This window comes from Chelonoidis abingdonii, chromosome 2, assembly GCF_003597395.2.
Source record: "Chelonoidis abingdonii isolate Lonesome George chromosome 2, CheloAbing_2.0, whole genome shotgun sequence".
Lineage (NCBI taxonomy): Eukaryota > Metazoa > Chordata > Testudines > Testudinidae > Chelonoidis > Chelonoidis abingdonii.
Genome location: NC_133770.1, coordinates 62,629,629 through 62,651,826, shown reverse-complemented (window position 1 = coordinate 62,651,826; position 22,198 = coordinate 62,629,629). Strand labels below are relative to the sequence as shown.

The 22,198-nt window shown below is 43.7% G+C and overlaps 1 protein-coding gene across 1 annotated transcript; it reads left to right on the top strand.

The window, feature by feature from the left end:
• Positions 1 to 3,815: 3,815 nt before the first annotated feature.
• SP8 (Sp8 transcription factor) lies at positions 3,816 to 8,146 on the top strand. Its single transcript, XM_032783472.1, has 3 exons — positions 3,816 to 3,982; positions 4,838 to 5,773; positions 5,828 to 8,146. The coding sequence occupies exons 1-3, from the start codon at positions 3,962 to 3,964 to the stop codon at positions 6,350 to 6,352; spliced, it is 1,482 nt and encodes a 493-aa protein (XP_032639363.1). The 5' UTR covers positions 3,816 to 3,961; the 3' UTR covers positions 6,353 to 8,146.
• The last annotated feature ends 14,052 nt before the right edge of the window (positions 8,147 to 22,198 follow it).

Sequence of the window (22,198 nt, the reverse complement as noted above, 5' to 3'; positions counted from 1 at the left end):
CGAATTTGCCCAATTAAGTAATGAGAAAAACATCCAAAATCAGCTATAGCGATGGAAAGATGGGGCTGACAATCAAATAATAACATTAATCATTATTATTGGTAAATGATAATTGGTAATAACAGCACGGTCCTTTTGAAAGGTGTCTGTATTGTTTTTTTCCTTCCATTTTTCCTCCCAAGCTGAGCCCTTGAAACCTGGAGCGTTTGCTGTCACCGCTCAGTAAATCTCATTAGACACAGACAGGTGAACGTGGCTTTAGAGCGGTAATGTAAAAGGGGGTGCCCTTCTGAATCCACAGGTACCTGCTACAGTCTGTCCAGGTTTTCTTTTCAGCAGGAATGCAAGAATGGAAGAAACTTTGGCCATAAACCCGAGAGCTTCAAAACTGTGCAAATCCAGAATCCGGAGGGACCTCCCTTCACGGGGGTCCACCTCCCGCACGGTTTATCAGCACCCTGGTCCAAGATAGGAGTTTCCAGTGCGGTGACCATGAGGGGGTAAGGAATCCAAATCAATTAGACCCTTCCCAAGGCATATGTCAAAACCTGAATTTAAACCAGTTACATTTAAACAGTCAGGTTTAGCTCTAAGCTGTAGCCTTCACTTAACGCTTACGGACGGCTGAGAAAATGTGCATAATTACTTAGACACTAAGAGATTTAATTGTAATCGTATAACATTCAGGATATTACATGATTATTAATAGATCACAACCAAGCACAGGTATTGTATACACAAAACACACACTCACAGAGTACAAACACTTGCAATATAGTCTCATTTTTTATATTTACCTTCCAGGTGTGATTTGTTATTATTTTTATATTAAATCCTTTCTAGCTATGTCCTTCTGAAATAGCCGGAGAGGAACTATATTTTCATTGTATCAATCAGAAAGCGCCCCCCTCTAAAGCACATTGTATACAGGCAGCTAACCCTTAGGAGCATTTGTGTATATGATTTTCAGGGTACAGGGCGTCACACGAGGCCACTGTTCTGGTCTGAGGAAAGGGTTACCGACAGCTATCCTTGCCGGTAAAGTTCTGAGATTGCTAATGTATACCGTAGACACAAGGTGTTTGGTACACTTGAGCAAGTTGTTCCCAGGATGTAAATTAGGTACCCAAAGCTGTTGTCCAAATCGAAGAAACAGAGAAATTAATCTGGGAGACTATCCATCATAGCCTGTAATAAAGGGAGCGACATGGATGAGACAGATGATATGATTAAGGAGCTGTGGTCGTTTTAATTAACTTTTTGCTGTCCTGTAATGATCAAACTGGTCAACAGACCCGGTCAATAAGCATGTTAATATCAAACAAATAAAACCAGGGATGATTAAAAACCTCCTGGTTTATTAAATTTGAAATTCAAATGAAATTTATGCCGCAGATGCATACAGAATGCTAATAGATTTTCGCTTTACTGGGAGTGGATCCCACAGGTTTTCAAGAAATAGCACGAACATTTATCTACCCCAGTACATTAAACTTCAAATGGAAAAAAAGTTTTAATTAATTTCGGAAAAGCCTTTACTTGCTAGCTTTTTTCCCTCCCCCCTCCCCACAAACCGGCATATTATCTTGCTGTAATACACCCTTAAGTGCAGTGGTCAATAACGCAAATACAAACAAAATCGTAAGCTTTCTTAAATCCTCTCCCCAGCAGGCAATGTATACAAAAGGGGAAGGTTACAGATGTTCCTGGGGTGAATTCAGAAATGATCAGCTCACTTCTCTCAAATTTCAGAGCTGCTGTTTTTCCAGCTTCAGTGAAACTATCAGACCAGCAGAGTGATGCTACTGACCCAATTTTGAGCTTTTTATTCAGTTACGATTATGTATTTGCCTGAAACCTTTTGTCAAGTTCCCGTTACACGGGATTTTTGTAAGAAATTTTCATGATTTCCAACGTCAATATCTCACGGCTTTATTTATTTTGACAGGAAAATAAACTGAAAAATAAAATCTTTCAGAACAAAATTAAAAAAGAAAAGTTAGTAAAAGTGTACAAACTTCATAAAAGACTCATTTCATACAAAATGCAGACAAATGTGGAAGCGATCTACTTAAAGACCTAACTAGAGAGGTTATTTTTAAAAGATACCACTTAAGCATTATACTTTGCTCATGTATTGTAACATGCATAGAGGAACTTTATCAGGCTGAGAGTAAATGATCTTTATGCAGCCTCTGGCACGCCACAAAACGAGATTTTCTATTCCGCTTGAAAAGCATATTGCTTAAAATGCATGTTTTGCTCTTAAGCTTTCTGATCTCTGTCTTAATAGTTACACTCCAGCTCCAACAGATAAAGGAAGTAGAGATAAAAGTTAATAAGCATTTATACAAGGGAGTCTCTCACGAAAATGCCCCCTCCCCTTTTCTACAGGATGATGGTATTGATTAGAATTAAACCCGAAATTTAAACAAGTGTGCATTAGGTCTGTAAAATGAATATCATTATAGAAGGAGACCAAAGCAATGAAGTTAATTCTTTTTTATTTGTTAAACGGAGTTCCCTCCTTCCCCCACCCCTTCCTCCTTCTGGGCTGGCCTGTCACGCCTTCTCAACAGGCTAAAATCATTCAGAGCAGCTCGCGGAGAGAAACACGACATTTATGGTAACCGTCAGTCTTCAGAGAAAGAAAGCAGTTCATTAATTTACTTCACTCTTACTTCAAAGTATGATAATGTATGTTACCCCCTTAATCAATAGATATGATGTATGCTCAATATCCCCGCAACATCGAAACAAGTCAAAAACCCAAACACCCAAGCCGACTTTCTCACCCGAAATGTACACCAACTTCACCCAAAGACAACTGCATTTTTTTCTGAGTTTTAGGAAGCTCTGCTGCATTTGATTTAAAAAACAAACCACCAACCCAAACATAGTAGGCCAGTCAAAACAACGCAGCTCTCCATTGCTCTCAGTATTAATAACTTCCACCTTTAAACTATCAACATTTGGACTACAGAGGAGAAGAGATTAAACTGCGTATTTTCAATACACAAAGACGAACAGCAAATGAAATAGTTTACACTGTGGTACAGCTGCCGTGTTCCTAAAACTCTGATGACACTTTCTGAGAATATATACCACAACTTATCTCCGTGTACCTATAACCTAGGGCACTGGCACTGTCCCCACATGTCTGATATATGGCTTAGTCTGGGTTGCCAAAAACGTTCGCACAAAGCAACAGCAGCGTAAAAGGAATCCGGACAGAAATCGACCTAACTGTGGGGAGAGTCACTGAACTTAAATATTTCCCTGTTCCCGTGAAAAGATAAACAGTCTGAAAGCAAGACGAAGTGAACTGCAATCAGAACTAACTAGCTAGCTATAAGGGAACAAACACCCCGTCAGGAAACTGGGACCTTTGGATTCACATCAAATACCCAACAAACCAAAAAAAGTCCACAATCCATAACTTCTAGCCACAAAAACCCGACTACGTATACATTGCTAAAGGCAAAGGGTGGAAAGGCAGGAGAGTAACACGAGCTACAAAAGAATGAAACTATTGACACTCATAAAACTGAAAATGCTGCCGGGAGTTTTTAAAATCAAGAGAAGGACTGGGAAGGGGGAAGCAGAAATGCACTTGGGTATTTGCATTGAGTATTTGTGGGCACCCTGTATTTGTGCACCCTCCCTTAAATTTGCAATCTCTCTCTCTCTCTCTTTCTTTTTGGAGAGCCGCTGTTGCTGTCGCGCGGCTGCTGAATGCGTTTGGCGGTGCTGATGACCTCACGCAGTAACGTATCTGAGAGGCCCGGCGAGGCTGTAGATTGGCTGGCTGGGACTCAGCGGCACTTCAAAGCCTGAGAGGGAGCTACAATTGTGGTGGAATGGGCGGAACTGATCATTGTATTGCACACCTCTAAAAAAAACACTGCCTCTGATTTATCAATATAAAAAAGATCCTCTGAGAGGAGGGCACTTTTGTGTGATGGCAACTTCACTTCTAGGGGTGAGTCTAAGGATTTTTTCTCTTGCTGGTTTAATTAGTTTCTTTTTATTGTCGATCGGAGGGGGTTAAAATAGCCCCTGTCTTGACCAGGGCTATCAGTCTCCTCTATTGAGGTTTTTTTTTCTTAAGTACAAGTGAGTTTAGGAGAAAAGAAAGAGAGAGAGGGGGAAAGGGGCCAGAGTCACTTTTCAGTGTGCAGGAAAAGGTCTTAAGGGCATTTGTAGAAGCAACCTACAGCGCCCGGGCTGTGCTGTTCCTGTATCCCCGGTGAAGTGTCCTCTCTTCTTTACATGTGACTGCTGGAGGAAAAGAGCAGCACTTTCTCCGTCGCTGTGCAATTGCTAATTTGCAACAGATTGTGGTTTTCTTTTTCCCTTTAACATTTTTCAGCCCGTCGCGTCCAGCAGGTACGTTGAACTTGAATGTTTGTTTATTGGTACGTAGATAAGACTGTCTAGCAACTTTTTGCAACCTGGTCTTTTTTTGGCCTGAGAAAAGCGAACCTTAGTTCCTGGGGAAAGGAGGACAAGCTGCAACGTAGCTGCCTCCGGGTTGACGGGCTTTAGTTTTAGCATCGCGGAAATAAATAACTTTTTTTCACCCCCTCTAGGTTTATCAGCGTTAAAATATCCCAGCTAGCCGGAGGCTACATAAACCCCAACTCTCGTTAGCCAGCCCATTTCAGAGGAAGCCCGGAAAAACGTTCTCTCCTTTCTCTGGGGTGGTGGCGATGGAGCGAGCCTGGGTCAGCGGTTGGGGGAGAGGGGCAGGGGCGCGATGGGAGGCTGGCGGACGGGAGGGTTGTTTCGAGGGCAGGCTCTGAAGCTGATGCACTTCTTGTCCCTCTCTCCGCAGGAAGAACCGAGGTTAGGCTCGACTCCTTTGGCCATGCTCGCCGCCACCTGCAACAAGATCGGCAGCCCCAGCCCGTCTCCCTCGTCCCTCTCGGACAGCGCGTCCTCTTTCGGCAAAGGCTTCCACCCCTGGAAACGCTCCTCCTCCTCCTCCTCGGGCAGCTGCAACGTGGTGGGCTCCAGCCTGGCGGGCTTCGGAGTGGCGGGCGCTTCTCGGAACGGCTCCTCGGCGGCTGCGGCAGCAGCGGCTGCAGCGGCTGCGGCGGCCGCCCTGGTCTCAGACTCCTTCAGCTGCGGCGGCTCGCCGGGGTCCAGCGCCTTCTCTCTGACCTCCAGCAGCGCGGCCGCCGCCAGCTCGCCCTTCGCCAACGACTACTCCGTCTTCCAGGCGCCCGTGAGCTCCGGGGGTGGCGGCGGCGGGGGAGGCGGGGGCTCGTCCCAGGAGGCGGCCGCGCACCAGCCCGTCTTCCTCTCCAAGGTGCACACGTCGGTGGACGGGCTGCAGGGCATCTACCCGCGCGTGGGCATGGCGCACCCCTACGAGTCCTGGTTCAAGCCCTCGCACCCGGGGCTGGGCGCCGGCGAGGTGGGCTCGGCCGGCGCCTCCAGCTGGTGGGACGTGGGCGCCGGCTGGATCGACGTGCAGAACCCCAACGGGGCGGCGGCGCTGCAGGGCTCCCTGCACCCGGCCGCCGGGGGGCTCCAGACCTCGCTGCACTCGCCGCTCGGCGGCTACAACTCGGATTACTCGGGCCTGGGCCACTCGGCCTTCAGCAGCGGCGCCTCCTCGCACCTGCTCAGCCCCGCCGGCCAGCACCTCATGGACGGATTTAAGCCAGTGCTGCCCGGCTCCTACCCGGACTCGGCCCCCTCGCCGCTGGCCGGCGCCGGGGGCTCCATGCTGAGCGGGGGCCCCGCCGCGTCTCTAGGCGCAGGAGCCGCGGCAGGGCGAGCTCGGGGGAGCGCCTCGGGCTGCGGGCCCGGCGCGGAGCCGCCCCAGGAGAGCGCTGCGAAGNCCGGCCGAGCTACCTGCGACTGCCCCAACTGCCAGGAGGCGGAACGGCTGGGGCCGGCCGGGGCCAGCCTGCGGCGCAAGGGGCTGCACAGCTGCCACATCCCGGGCTGCGGCAAGGTCTACGGCAAGACGTCGCACCTGAAGGCGCATCTGCGCTGGCACACGGGCGAGCGGCCCTTCGTCTGCAACTGGCTCTTCTGCGGCAAGCGCTTCACCCGCTCGGACGAGCTGCAGCGGCACCTGCGGACCCACACGGGCGAGAAGCGCTTCGCCTGCCCCGTCTGCAACAAGCGCTTCATGCGCAGCGACCACCTCAGCAAGCACGTGAAGACCCACAGCGGCGGCGGCGGCGGAGGGGGCGGCGGCGGGGGCGGCTCCGGCAGCGGGGGCAAGAAGGGCAGCGACACTGACAGCGAGCACAGCGCGGCGGGCAGCCCGCCCTGCCACTCCCCGGAGCTGCTGCAGCCGCCGGAGCCGGGCCACAGGAACGGCCTGGAGTGAAGGCTGCGGCGGGGGGCGGGGGAGACGCTGGGGCTGGGCGCCCTCCCCGGCTTCCCCGCGGGAGTAACTGTGTAAAGGGGCCGTGGACATGTAAGTAACGTGCACTGTTATCAGGAGCACTCGGACACGCTCCCCAGGGCCTCCCTTCCCCGCAGCTTCCAGCCCCCTCCAGGCGCTCCTCTCTCGCTCGCGCGTGGGTTAAGGGGAACGCGGGGCCACACAAGAAAAGCTCTAGGGGAAAAGCGACCGAGGAGGCGGCAGATCGGGACAAAATAGAGCGAGCTAGTCCGAGATGGGGGCCAGCGTAGCGTGTCTCATTGAGAAAGTTGGGGGCAGAAAGCGCCCAGTGCTGCCACTTGAAGCATTTGGGTGAAAATGTGATTGGAGACTTTTCTTTCCACTCAAAAAATAAATAATAATAAAAAATCCTTCCGTGTTTATTTAAAAATCACCTGCTCTGCAGCAGTTAAATGGCCATTTCACAGGTCAAGAGCTTTTTACGCTTATAAATAATAATTAAAAAAACAAAAACAAAACACCCCAACCATCAAAGATACGTCTGGGAGCAATTCAAAAGTTGCCGAAGAAGTCGCGGGCTTGTTTTCTGGCTGTGGAGGGAATGATTTTGGAGTGTTATAACAACTTCAAAGTTTTTTTGTAAAACATTTTGCAGTTGTTGTTGCTGAAACACAGCCCTAATGTTGAGTTTAAAATGATCTCGATCTGATAGGTTTTTTTTTAAAGCACTGTTTCCAGAGAGACCAGCGCGACGGTATTTGTCCTTTTGAAAAATAGGTTTCCACCCCACTTTCCAAATTTAATATCGTTTGCTAGTCCACCTGTCCATTTGTATAGTTCCCGTTTCTGTACATTCACACGGTACGCCGAAAATAATTAGGATTAAATTTATTTTTTGGTAATTGAATTCAAATCCAATGAAGAAGCATCGTTGGTTTCAAGCGAAGCTGTAGATCGAATGCCAAAAAGAGGATGGTGGGAGAAATAGGGTAATAAAATATTTGTAAAATGCATCTGAATCTAATGGTTTGTACAACTGGGGAATCGTTCTAGATTAGCTAACAATTAAATATAACTCCACCAATGTATCGGTGTGAGGTGCAGTTGTTCAGGAGACGATTTTGTATAGTATTTTTCTTGTACATTAATTCTAGTAAATATTTGAAAATATATTGAAGTACACTTGAGATTTTTTTTCTTTTGTCACGAGAAAATATTAAGCGTTATTGTTGCAGTCCTGGTTAACTGCCTTATTTTTTTTCCTGGACTTGTTTCTTGAAGTGTATCTTCAGACCGCACTTCAGCATATAGTTTTTGCTTGAATATTAATTTAGATAGGCATAAACCTGTAAGCAAACAATATTTGATAAATGTTGAATGACATTTAATTTAATGGAGCATGTACTTATTTGCATTTGCTGGCAGTTCAGGTATAGTTAAAGTGAGAGTTCTCCTATATTTCATAAAGTGGGTTTGCCAAAACCCATGTATTAAATAAACTGTCCAAGTGAAACTGAACTAACGTTGGCCTATGTGTATTTCCTGAAAATAATATTGATAAATGTTAATAAACACTCCTGACACTACATTAGCAGTTTGCAAATGTTGCAAACTATTTGTCTCATTGTAATGTTGAAATAATTTGGATATTTCACATTGAAATGGAAAGCCTTTTGCTGGAACATTTTAGATTTGCATTTTAAATGCATGAAATATGTAATTGATTTTTATCTGTAATATTTTAAATGGTATTAATAAACTCCAGATAAAACATTCCATTAGGTCAGTTAATTGTTTTTTTTTAATGCAGTCACTGTAGGTTTTTTGTTATTTACCTGAAACTCCTACTGTCTGAATAATTCCCTATATTTTAATGTCAACAAGGGAATACAAGGAATCAAATCTAATTTTATCTAATGTGAACTGCACTTGAGACATTAAAATGGATAATTAGTCAGTCTGTATGAAAACTATAGCAATAGCTGAAATTAAAGAAAATGCATTAGCGTCTACTGTTGACCAATGTGTTGATCTTTTGTGTATGAATTAACTGGGTTGCATATACTTCTTTCACTTTCTCCTCTTCCCTCTAGTTCGGATTGATTGTAAACGGTCAATGTATATTAAAAAGATGATTATTTCTTAAAAATCCAAAGTAAAAAAATGTTCTGGGGATGTTTTTTAGATAGCATAAGACCGCTACCTCTACCCATAGAAAGTTAATTAACATGATGAACTCCAACTTTGTATAGGGACTGTGGGGAAAACTAAGTTTAGCTGTTTAACTAAGTAAGTTTAACTGTTGTGTATAAAGAATTATTCTATCCTAATCCAGGGACCTTCTTCTATTGGGCCCAGAATCTGCTAATTTCAAGGACTGTAGTTTATTAACAAGAGGTAGTAAAGCCCAGGAGGACTAAAACTGTTGATATATCAGTTGGCTATTGTTCATAGATGTCGGTGAACACCACTGTAAAAATACTACTGCAAGGGTTTCCTAGAACTGAATATTTCTTACTGATATTATGGGAATGCATATAATTTTTAAATTTTGGTGAAAATTCCTAGTCAACTCTTCTTGCCTTAGAACTTTTTTCTCTTTGAAAACCTAACCTGTTCTATTAAGCATAGAACTTGCATTCTGCCAGATTATTGAATCCCTGTGAAATTCAGGAACTAAAGAAATATGTACACAGAACTGAGATTTCCACAATTGCATGCTGTGCCTGTATATGAAATATATAACTGTCTATAGCATCTCCTAACAACTGTAAAGGAATCATGCACCCGGGAACTTGATCCTATAAAATTATGGGCATTTAAAATAAACTAGAAACAGGAATTATTCTAAATAAGCTACATTTCTAAGCAGCCTTTTTACAAATGTAGATGTTTGAGGCCTGCAAAGTTTTCTATTGAAACAAAGCAACAGTTTGCTTTGTCTTTTTTAAAATGATGTTTAAATGGGATTGAGCTATTTAAACATTGCTTTGTTTAAATCTATATGTAAAATTTAGTGGGTTTTGTCTAAATAAAAGTTTGGTTCGGAGGCATCTGAGCATCATCTAAAAGGAAAGTTAAATGGTAAAGGTAAGAGCAATGCTTCTTCTGGTAACTCATAATAATGCTCCTTCAGTCTGTCACTTAAAAGAAAAGGAGGCTAACATGACAATAAATAGAAGACCTGATAAATTTATGGAGCTAGCTTTCTGGAACTGGGGCAGGTTTACAACAGGATCTACAAATGACAACACTCTTCCTCCTCCCCCAAAGGTGCTGAGCTTTCCCTGTTCTTTAATGGACTATCTCTTTGGTGCTTGCAGGTTGTACAAGGGTAGACATATTTTTTTCCTTTAACTTCTTCGGGAGCAAAATTCCAATCGCCCTTTTGTAGCTTGATTTATTTTTACTAAACCCATCTAGTTAAGGGCATTGAGTTGTTTGATACCAGCAGCAAATTATCCTGCGTTTAAACCAAGCGTCGTGTAGATCAAGGTAGAATTAAAGTAGTTGCTGACCTTCAGGTCAAACCGGTGTCCATCAACTCACCTTCCAAGCGCCTTAGAATTATTGCGGCCATTCTCGTTTGCTCTTTGACCTTTTAAGTCTTTTCTTCCACAAGCCTGTAGCAATGTCTATCAAATTTCGTGTCCTACTTTTTCCTTTTATTCCAGCTTTTCATTTTTCATTTTTTCAGTTTAAACTTTTCAGTAGGGTAGAGAGGGGAGGGGCATGCTGTTGAGTTGGTTGCATAGTACTAGCGATTTCTGACTCCGCTTAAATGCGTCCCCTCTTCCCTCCATCCCCATCAGCCTAATATCTAAAGATAATAAACACAAAAGCTTATGCCCAAATAAATTTGTTAGCCTCTAAGGTGCCACAAGTACTCCTTCTTTAAACAAATAAAAGGTTTCTGACTTGTCTTAAATCCAACCTTTTTTCCTTGAGAATGTAAAATTAATGCTGAACAGTTCCTGCTATGCGGATCTTGCACCCGTCAACATTTTCATAGCCTTCAGGATTTGAATGTATATTATATATGTGTGTGTGTAGATGGGTAAATGCCGCTTGTCTAAAATTGGCATACTTCAGTTGTGTTTGGTGAGGCGACTTCTAATTTGGCATTGAGAAGAAATAGCAAGGAAAACGTGTGAACGTATTAATAGCGTGGTGGCATAAGGTTTAGTGCCTCCAGAGTTTAATCAGATCTGATGAAAGGTTGAAACATTTTCACTCTAATTCAAAGTAGCTTGGTGTTTCCTAACATACCGAAGAGAGCTGCATAATCAGCTAGTTTCATTATACTCTGCTTTATTATATTAAAGGAACTCTTTAAGAATCAGAGCTTGATTTCCCCAACCTCCCCGAGGAAAAACTGATTGTGAAATATCTATTTTAAATCTCCAGACTGATTACTTTTAACTTTTCTACTACTACCTGTTCTTTCTTTCTTTTATTTTCGTTCATTTTCTCAGGCTTTCTGGTTAATTTGCTTGGCACCTTTCAGAGAAGCTGTTTGTTATGCATCAGAAAAGTGTGTACTGGGAGAAATCACTTCAGTTAGCATTTCCGAGTTTCTAGTTCGGTGGCTTTTAAATGCTGTTTGGAACTATTCACTTTGCTACTTTTTAAAGATTCTTTTAATTCCTTATTACCGAATCCCGATAAGTGCAGTTTAAAAACAAAACAACAGGGAGCTAAAGTCTGCTTTAAATAGAGTCACTCCGTATTTACACCTAGGTTACTGGAACCGGAATCTGACCCTTCATTACTTTTGATAGGTGGATAGCTCAGCAAGAGGCATCATTATGTTATATACTGTGTGCTTTGAAAGGGTCTTTAATGGACCCAGCCATAGTTTTTAGCACAGGCACTACTTATCTTCCACGAGAATCTCTTAAAATAGAGTACAGTGAAACGCTCCACACCAGGCGTGTGTTTCCTCATCTCCTCCAGAGGGCAAAGGTCACAAGTCCCTTAGTCCAGGTCGCTGATTGAGCGCAGGCTCGGACCAAACGCCTGTTTTGGGGTGAGGACAGGTAGGGAGCAGAGGAATGTTCAAAATCATGACTCTGTCCAGTAGTTGACTCCACATTTCAACGACTTCTTGACTTCTCTCCTTGCCGAAGAGCCTCCTTCCCTTCTCAGGACAAGTGCTAGGAGCCAACTCCTGCTTATTTCCAATAGCGGATCCGATCTTTCATTTTAATATTTTAGGAGCGATCCCTTGTCGCTCTTGCCTTTGCTTCTTTTGGCCAGCCCCGCCTTGTTAGGTATAATAACTGCACACCGCAATGAGCGCTGACAAAGTGCAGCTTCTCAGCCCGGAGTAACATTTCCTGGGGTTTCAGCACGTTTTAAACATTTCGCGTCACGGTTTATCCTGCGCGTTTGGATCTAGCACAGTGTGGATGCGGAAGGAGGCGAAAGCAGTCACACGGTGACTTGACGGGGCTCACTGGTTCTGCGCCCCTGCCAGCTGTGTCTCACGGAGCTGCAGCATCATGGCGGGACTTGGTTTTTTGGGTCCCCTCCTCCTCCCTTAGCCCTGAGCCTTGCTTTGCGCAACATACAAACCCCCTTCACCCCAGGCTGGATAGGCCGCCTGCCTGCCCCAGAGCAGGCTCAGAGCGCCACCCTGCGCTCTCCCCCTGCCGGGATTACAGGGCACTGGATGATGGGCGCTTTCCAGACGGGATTTCTCTTAGCCCTGCCCCGCTGTGCAGTGCCGGGGAGCCAGGCGCCGGAGAAAGCTGCCAGGGGCATCTGGGGGCTTTATGCCCCGGACTTTTCGGTTGATTATTTTTTCATCAACTCCAGCTAGGCTATGGCCGGAGAAACCCGGGGGTAATTGTCAGGCCCTGCTTACACTGGGATGAGTAGGAACGATAGGTCCGGGTAAATCTGGGCTTGGCCCAGCACTGTTAGGTGAACGCCGGGCCCCACGGGGGTCAATTTCAGTACCAGTGGAGAGGTTCGCTTCGTCAGTAGCTGCCCAGCTAGCAAGGCAGAGGCGGATTGTGCCCAAGCTCTGTCCGCCCCCGCCCTTTACAGGGGTCCGGAGCAGTATCAGCTAGTGGGGCTGCCCCCCTCTCAGCGTCACTAGCCCGCTCCCTGCGCCAGGCAGTCCAGGCTCCTACCCAGCCCCACTTTGGCTTCTGCTCCTAGCTGCAGGGCTCGGCCCTTTCGCCCCCTAGGGGAGCCGCTTGCTGCCTGTGCTGGAGTTTCTCCGACAGCCACGTTGCATTCTGGAGTCGCTTTGCCCCCCAGTTCTCCCCTGGCTGGGGCGGGGATTCTGCCAGGCGTCACCTCGTCTTGCTGGCCTGGCTTCAGGGGCTTTCTCGTCAACATCTGCTGGGCGGTAATGCTAGACCCAGGCCGGGCGATGGCTCCCCTGGGCTGCCCACCGAAATACCTTAAAAAAAAAACCCCTCGACTCGCTTTTTGGAGCCGAGACTCCCCTAAAATTAGAACTATGTGATCGGTGCACTGAGCCAGCCGAGGTGGCCAGGTGCACGGCCTTACCTGTACCTGTTGCACTGATCAGCATGATCACCTCTATTCCCATAGCCCTCTCCAGCGCTGGACTGGCTCGCTTTGCTAGGAAAATGACGGGTCTCTCGTAGGTTCTTATTCATCCTGAGCCAGCTAACGCTTAAGAAGCAACAGGCCTTCCTTGGGCCGCATATACCTTTACAAAGCGATTTCCCGCTGGCAGGGTGGGTGCAGCAGTGTGGGTCCCAGGCTATTAGAGAGACAAGATGGATGGGGTAATATCTGGTATTGGAACAACCTCGGGGGGGAGGGGGGTGAAATGGACAAGCTTTACAGCCCTCCTCTGCTTTATCCGTTATGATCTACTCCTTAATGGCATTTTTTAGTTTGTAATTCACGGCCGCATTTCAAGCACAAGATCACACAGTGGTTTATCGTGGAAATAATCTGATTAGAGACGTGCCTATCTATTCATAACCACACAACTATATATATTGACATGCTGCCCTTCAGCGTTTCATATGATTCTCTTATGCAGCGTTTTTTTAAGCAAGCAAATCACTACCTCACCTGGGTTAAAGTCACACGCAGAATTGGGCTGAACGCCTTGAAATCGAAGCCATTCAGAAGTTAAACTGCCCTTTCTGAACTCGCGCCATTGTGCCTAGGCATTACCACACACAATAGGTAGCATCAGCGCCTTGCAGCATTAAGCACCGAGGAGTGAGTTGAAATTGAATTTCTTTCTTTGCTGACGCCTTCTAATGGGCCTCAGAAGGTGAATAATGATGCGGTGTAACACTTCACGGGTTGCTGGAGTGGGAATTCCCACTGAGCTGTCACCGACCAGAATCCCCTTGGTACACTCGATGCTAAATGAGGCTTCACAAGTAGCAGCCACAAGTGGCTTTCAGCTCTCTCTTTTACTGGAGATCATAGCCAATTCCCTCCCTTCCCTTTAGGAAGTCGTCTTTACCCCTCCGCTCGACTAAGGCTTATTAGCCACTTTTTTTTTTTTTTAACTTTTGCGTTATCCTCATTAGAGGTTTTAATTGTTCCGCGCTAGAAGGAACCGCGGTTTAAACATTCATTCTCCGAAGAGGAGCCCAAGCTCGCAGCCTAGCCGCACTGACCTGTTTGCTAGAGAGATTCAGCCTCTGGCAAACAAGCCCCGTAAATTTGCCTTAAAAATCCGATCCTAGAATTGATGTTCCCTTAATTATAAACAGTCACTCCTGGCAATCTGGTAGGTGAAGCGCTGGGATTGCTGCGAGCGTAGGACGCGATCAGCTAACAATATTTATTTAGCCATGTTAGCCTCTCGTTTGATTCTTCTGACTATCTGTGGAAGACGGCGAGGGGTGAAGGAAGAAGAGCGGGTGTGCGAGTGCTTTCGCTTAGCGCCGAGAACAGTAACACATTATTTTGTCATACATCAGAGCACCATCAAAATACGAGACTCTCGCAAATCTTGGCGGCACCAAAGCCGTATTTTGAAAATTGCTCTTATTTATTTTTTCCTGGTCTCTTTCAAAGCTGGACAGGAGAGAATTGACAGTGTAGTGTGCGCTTTGGGATCTGCTGGTAATTTAAGCACTTACGGTTAACACTACACCATACTATTTTCTGCACTTGGGAGATTTAAATCCCAGAGGAATGCTTCAAACTACTGTGCAGTTTGTTTTTAAACAAATTCTCTTGACACTAGTCAGGACGATTCTTTTCTCGAACTGGTGATGTGTGTGCTATTTTTGCTGCCTTGAATTATTCCACACGTAATTCAGCTCACTATCCCCATGGTTTTGTAAGAAAGCTTCCTTAGTTCAATCCAGTAGCAGACCGTGTTATTAAATTCTTAGGAGTCTTTTAGCAACTGCTTTGAGAGGGACTAAACAATGAGACAATCAACATTACATTAATTTCACCCAAGACTCTAACAATGCTACTGGCTAGTCATGTTTACATTGAATGGGAAATTAAATCTCTCATAGACCAATGGTGCAGCCCAGAAGTTCTACAGATTACAATTGTCACTGTTAATGGAGCAACAACTGCAGGTTTAGGCCCACAGTGAAGAAGTAATCACCAGCAAAGAAACTGTCTTCAGACTGCAATTGGACCTACTTATACTGAACCTAGAGGAGTCCTGCTGCCTAATTTAGCATGTTCAGTGACACATAACCCACTATCAGATTTTGCACTAAATCAAGGAAGCAGCTTTGGTGCCTGCAAGTGCCCAACCATACTCCATTACATACCTATTCCCTCACATTAATGTTCTCCCTATGCCTGGAATAGCCTCTGAGCCATCACTCTCACCTGTTACAACCAGTACCAACAGTAGTAGTAAGTGAATATTTTTAATAATGCTGAGACCAGATTATCTAATCACCTACTTTTAACCAATCCTCCCTTGTCAGAATTTAATTATAATTGCCATATCATTGCAGTACCTTCTCCTCTGAGACAGTTAAACACACCCCACCTTTTGACTGTATAACTTATTAGCAGGATAATAATCTCTCTCCTCTCCTCCCTCATTTTTAATACATATACCATGACACTGTTGGAATATATACAGGCGGATTTTATAGCTTTTTTCTCTCTTGTTGGACAGTTAAAGGGGGATTTCTCTTTTAGGATAAATTGTTACCTGAATAAGAGTAGTAGTACATGAGACACCACTAAAAGCGCTAGCTTAATTGTTTGCTAGATATGCTTACTTTGTTTTAATAATAGATTAATTTTTTTCCAATCACTTGGAGTCTGGTCTTGCACCTCTTCAAGTGTTTACATATATTGACAGGGTCTGAGTTTTTGTGGCTAACTCCCTTCCATTGAGAGGAAGGAGGCTTAATAATGAAAACATTTTCCAAATATAGTTTAAAAAATTAACTAGACTTCTATAATGTTGAAGGCAATTGACTGTAGAACTATCTTCTACAGCTCTGTGCAAACACAGATTTTTTTTCTTTGGGTCTCCAGAGCAATGCATGGCTGCAGGGTCAGTATCACCCATGCTTTTCACTGCTTGCTTTGCATCAGTGGTTCTCAATCTTTCCAGACTACTGCACCCCTTTCAGGAATCTGACCCATCTTGTGTATCCCCAGTTACACCTCTCAAAAACTACTTGCTTACAAAATCAGACATAAAAAATACAGAAGTGTCACAGCACACTATTACTGAAAAATTGCTGACTTTCTCATTCTTACCATATAATTATAAAATAAATTTACTGGAATATAAATATTGTACTTGCATTTCAATGTATAATATATAGAGCAGTATAAACAAGTCTTAGTATGAAATTTTAGTTTGCACTGACTTCGCTAGTGCTTTTTATGTAGCCTGTTGTAAAATCAGACAAATATATAAAGGAGTTGATGTACCTCCTGGAAGACTTCTGTGTAGCCCCTGGGATACATACAACCCTGGTTGAGAATCACTGCTCTACACATCTGCAAGTGCCTTTGGAACTGCATTCTTTGGAAAGCAGCCAATATGACCTTTGGCCACCAATTGGAGCGACTCAGTGATATGATAGGTCCAATGAACCATGTACAGGATTGAGAGCAAGGAACTCCTATATTCTAATCCCCACCTCTGACATAATGTCTCCAATACACAACCTGTTAAAGTGAACAACCTCTCAGCCTCAGTTTTTCCATCTGCAAAATGAAGTTAATATTTAGCTACCAGCTTCAGTTACATAGAAGTGATTAGTTAGTGTTTGCAAAGTGCTCTCTAATAACATTCAAGAATCTGCCAGAACGTGCAGTAGACCTTTGCCAATCTGAAGTACAAAAGCCCTGAGAGTATTTCTAAATATGGACCTTGCAAAACATCTTTCAGATGTGGCAGCTATAAATTGATCCCAACACAAGCAGTCTGCCTGCTCTCACCCACACAGTGTTACCCCAGTATCCTCATGCTAACCTAAACTCAATCCATAAGGAAATGGTCAGTTATGAAATGTTGTCTGGGATAACTTGGAGAGGCTATATTATCTGTTAGGCATAACACCCGGAGAAAAAGGCAAACAGTAAATGTACAGATTTTTCTACTTTCTCTTTCAATGAGATTTTAATAAAAGTTGAAAGCAAAAGAGTAAAATGTAGGTTTATGTCAGAACTGACATCTTTCTATTTCCTAGTGGTATTTCATTTTGATTTCATTATTTGACAGGTAAAAAGACTAGTTTGTAATGTAACTGTTGGCTTTTCACCAAAATGATAATGGAAGAATTAAGAGGAGGTTTTAAAAAGGGAAATCTAGAAAATGCTGAAGTTGGCACATCACTTGGTGGACAAAGTACTACTTCTGAAATAGAGTGACTTTCAGTGGTGTGACGTTTGGTGACTTTCTTCTATTGCTTTTAAAGGCTTTACCTTACATTGTGTATACTTTATGCAGTATAGTTTTTGCAGAGAAAATTGTGTGTGTGAAAGAATACCCATATCAAAAGCAATGTCACAAATACCTTCTCATTAGTTTATCATCTTTGTACATGTACAGGAAGGACCTGGGGGTAATATTGGTAACTAACAGATAATTTTCAGCACAAAGATTTAGCCACACGTTGATAGGACTCATGATGTGCATAAATCCCTGTTCTGACATCTTGCCCTTAAAGACTCTTGTTAGTTATAACTAACTGTATAGGGAGGTTCTAACTTCCGCATAACACAACTCTAATAATTTAAATGACAAAACTGTTTTTTGCCCTTTTATAGGCCAAGTTTTAGGGTCCTTATACAGGTAAATTCTCTGAGTTCACTGAGAATTTGCCTGAGAAAAGACTAGGTTGAAAACTGGTACAACCAGGGCTGGCTCCAGGCACCAGCCGAGCAAGCTCGTGCTTGGGGCGGCACATTCTAAGGGCTGGCATTCCATCCAATCCTAGAGTGGCACGGCCGCCTTTCTTTTTTTTCGTTCACCGCTCCGGCTGCCCTGCACACTGGTGGTTTTTTTGGTTTTGTTTTTCTTTTGTTTTGCCGATGACTTTCAGTGCACCACTGTAGGGGGTGGTGGCACGGGGGAGGGGAGTGCCCTGCTGGGAGCAGGCTACATCTCCATCGGCCCCAGCCGGTGCTAGGTCTGCAACATGCCTGACAGCCTGCGTCCTTTCCTCTCTGCTGACCAACGACTTTCAATTCACCTGCAGACAGGAGGAGTGCGGAGCCATCCCAGAAGTCAGCACAGCGGGAGGGGCCAAGTGGTGAGCGCCCCGGCTGAAGGAAGCCCTGGCAGCCCCGCTTCTCTCTCTCCCCCCTACTTCCTCCCCCCTTCTAGCCGGGGCACACGCTCCACTGCCTGGGGTATGTCTGCAACGCAGAGAGTCCCGCTAGCCAGAGTGCAGCCACCGCCTGCCCAGAGCCTCACCAGCGCAGCTGGGGGAGGCAGCTGCGAGCCGCCAAGTAAGTGGCACCAAAAGTTTGCAGCCTGTTTTTTTTTTGTTCACTGCTCTGGCCTCCCTGCACCCTGGTTGGTTTTTTTTTGTTTTTTGTTTTGCTTGGGGTGGCAAAAAAGCCAGAGCCGGCCTTGGGTACAACCTCATAATTTATCTAAGTCCTGCAGATCACAATAAGAGATACAAGCTGCCAAAATGAGCAAGATGCTTGTCTCCTTCCTCTAAAAGAAACAATCAGTTTGGAAAGTGTATGATAAATCTAGCACTGCTAATGGAAGTTATGCTCTTGAACCATGGTCTACAGAAACCAAAGCAACATCCCCTGGAGAGCTTTTGTCTAGACATATGTAAGGTTATGGTCTGAACTAGGCATATAGGCCAAGATTTTTTTTTTAAATGAACATTTTTGGGTACTCAACTTGAGATAGCTGAATAGACACTGACTTTCAGAAAGTGCTGAGCACCCACTAGATGAAAAATCAGGCCTTTTAAATGTGTTGCAAGTCAAGTATGCAAACATTGAGGCAAATAAAATCACTTCTGAAAACCTGGGCCACAGAGTTATAGCCATGCAACCAAAACTAAATATGATAAGTGGTTAAGGCACTGCTTATTGGTTTGAAAATACTATGCCAACTCAAAATGCATTAAGGTAAATTTACTTTTTCAGTTGCATGTTTATGGTTAAAACAAAATAGCTACCAAATATTAATACTTGCATGTATAAAATTAAAAAAAGTTAATGATCTTTGGAACTGAAAAAGTTGCCAGATAATCAATTAAGTATTTAAAAAAATACATGTATAACAAAAATTTTATTGTCTTATTTTAATTACAGAAATCAGAGAAAAATACGCTTCTAAAAATAAAGACATCAGTTTGATTCCACACGACTCTCACCAGTTGTCAGAATCTAATTAATTCAATCTCTAGGGATCTTTAAGTTTTATGAACGTTTTGAGAATACTTCAGTGGGCTGTCACTTTCCCACTGTTTGTAGATTATATGTATAATTAAGTATGTAACTAGAAGCTGCCCATATAAAAGTAACCAGGTGTTTCTTGTGATCATATCTGGATTCTGAAGATATCTGGAACTACAAAGAAACAAACAAACCACTTTCTGTCTTGCCAAGTTAGAGCTGGTATGGATAACTGAACGTGTCCTGCCATGACTTTTCTTGGATCCCTTAGTCTTCCATCATTTCAATTCACTTAAGTTTAAACATTTTACTTACAAAACAGAAAAGGCGTAATACATATGATGAAGAATATATGGCAACAGCATATACTTTCATAGTGTCTTTTAGTGCTTTGGTCTGATGCATGGAAAACTACATTTTTCATTCATGTTTAGTTCTATGTACAGACTGCTTGTAGGACACCTGTTTTTACACAGATCCTGTTTGCATACACTTTAGAATTCTGTTTCTGGTAAAAGTAGAACTATTTGTCTATTGTAAGTAATATCTTGGGGTAAAATGCCATGGATGTCAGAGAAGCCAAATACAAAGATCAATGGAGGCTATATACCAAGTCTTTATTGCTCTGTTAAATGCCCTGCAGCTAATCTAACTCTACAATTAGAGGATTTCTACACAAGCTCCTTGAACTGTTTAAACTCAGACAGTTGTCAGTTTACTGTACTTTAAGCTTTCAAAGACTTGTAATGGTACAAACTTACTTTAATATAAATATATCATACATGCTATTTAAGGTGCAAGTATTAAAACAAGTTACACAGTGGGATAAAATATTGTTAGGCCCCATTCTCTAAAATGGGCATAAATAGTGCCAGGACTACCCTCCTTCCTGGTTTAGTAAGTGAGGTGTGAAAGGTCATTGTAGCAATAATCCATAAAGGAAAGAAATACAACCCTAGTACTACCAATCTGAGTAGAAATATTGTGCAAGAAACCTGTATTCTGGAATAACTCCCCATGCTGCAATAAATATGCTGGTCAATTTCCCTATTTAGCCAAGGCCTTACACACTAAAATATTTTATCCTGTTCTGGGGAATTCTCTAGCACAGTGCAAGTGCCACTGAAAACTAATCTAGTGTTGGCACTTGTTCATGCAGGAAACCAAGATATTAAATGGAACTAGCGGTGATGCTCTGCACTGGAGACCCTGGGAAAACTGCAAAGACAGAATGCTCAGTTACTGAGAAGGAGACTTCAGTCTCCTTCAGGCTGAATAAAGAGTAGGGCTGACTCTTCAAGAGTCATAGCTTTGCAATCATTACTTGTAAAGATCAGTGTTAAGATGCAGCATTTTGTGAGTGTCAAGTTTATAAAAAAAATTTCTCCTAAAAAAAAGAGAAAAGATTGTGGAAATCTACAGGGTTCTGATAGAAATTTAAGTTGTCCAGGAAGAACTAAGTTAGGAAAGCAACAATGAAGCTAAATAGATGCTTAAAGGAAAGTGACATATTTGGCTGTGTTGCAAGGTCCAGCTATTGAAGACTGTTACAAAGACATTTAGTCAATTATGGTAATAATGCCTGAATTTATTAGATAAGACAGGGTTTTTTATGACAATGCAGATCTTAAAATTTTGCTGTATTTCTGAAATTAATCTGCAAATGCTTTGCACTTCTACAGTATCTTCCTGACAAGATTCTCAAAGCTCACGGAGTCCTATTTTCCAACTGGGGAAACTAAGGTCAAGTCTACACTAAAAAGGCTTTGCTGATACAGCTCCACCTGGACAATGTAATATGTGTTTATAGATTCATGGAGCTTTATTAGGATACTGCAAGTGTACCGTGACCAGATAGTGAGTATGAAAAATTGGGACACTTTTATTTTTTTTTTGCGGGGGGTGGGGGGGGGGAGGAGATAGTTGCATATAAGAGGATTTGTTTACATTATCACTTAAGTCTATGTAACATGTCGCTCAGGGGTATGAAAAAAACCACTCTTCTGAGCAATGTAAGTTACATCAACTTAAAGTGCTGTCTACACCACACAATGTCGGTGGGAGATGCTCTCCTGTAAACTTAGTGTGTCTTCACCAGCTGTCCTGTGGTAGTGAAGACAAACCCTGAAGACAAAGCCCCTAATATTGGAACATCTGGTCACCCTATGCGAGTAACAACTCCAGCACACACATGCAGCACTGAACAGCCTGCTACGCTCCAGGTTCAATCAACAATATAACATACAAGACAACAACTTAACACTAAGATAAAGATATAGCCCCATCTCCTAGCAGAGGTGCTGTCTACTACACTAATCTTTACAACAGCAAAGCCCACTAGAGAGGCAGCTTATAAAGGCATAAGGAGATCTTTTGTTGGAATAGGTAAACTGTCCTCTTGAATGACATAAGCTATATCATCAAAAGGACTCTTGCTATCACAGCTGTGTCTACATGAGTGTGTGTGTGTTTGCTGGCATAGTTCTGTTGGTCTGGGTTGTGGATTTTTTCCTGACTGACATAGCTATGCCAACAACTTTGCAATGTAGATCTGGCCTAAGGCAAAGAGGCAGGGTAACTTGCCCTGGGTCACACAGGATGTTTGTGGTAGGGTTGAACTACTGATATTCTGAGTCCTTCCTATGCTCTGACCAAAGGAGCATCTTATCTCCTCAATACACAGACTATTTTTTACCTGTTAACCCCATGGTAGTGCTCAAAGCCCCCAATCAGCATTGAGCTTCCCTTGTGGTAGGTGCTCAGGGAGACACAGGCCATGTCTACATTAGGAAAAAAAGGTGTATTTCTACAACATGATAGCAAACACGTTATAAAACTCTAGTGTAGACAGGGCAAGTTGTAATTTTTCCTAATTTATCTGGTTGACAGGAACCCTAGGTTCATCTTGACTAGCTAAATCAAGGTAAAATACACCTTTCCCTGTTTACACTATAATTTTGTAATACCTTAGATATCTCATTGTACAGCCCTCCCCCCATC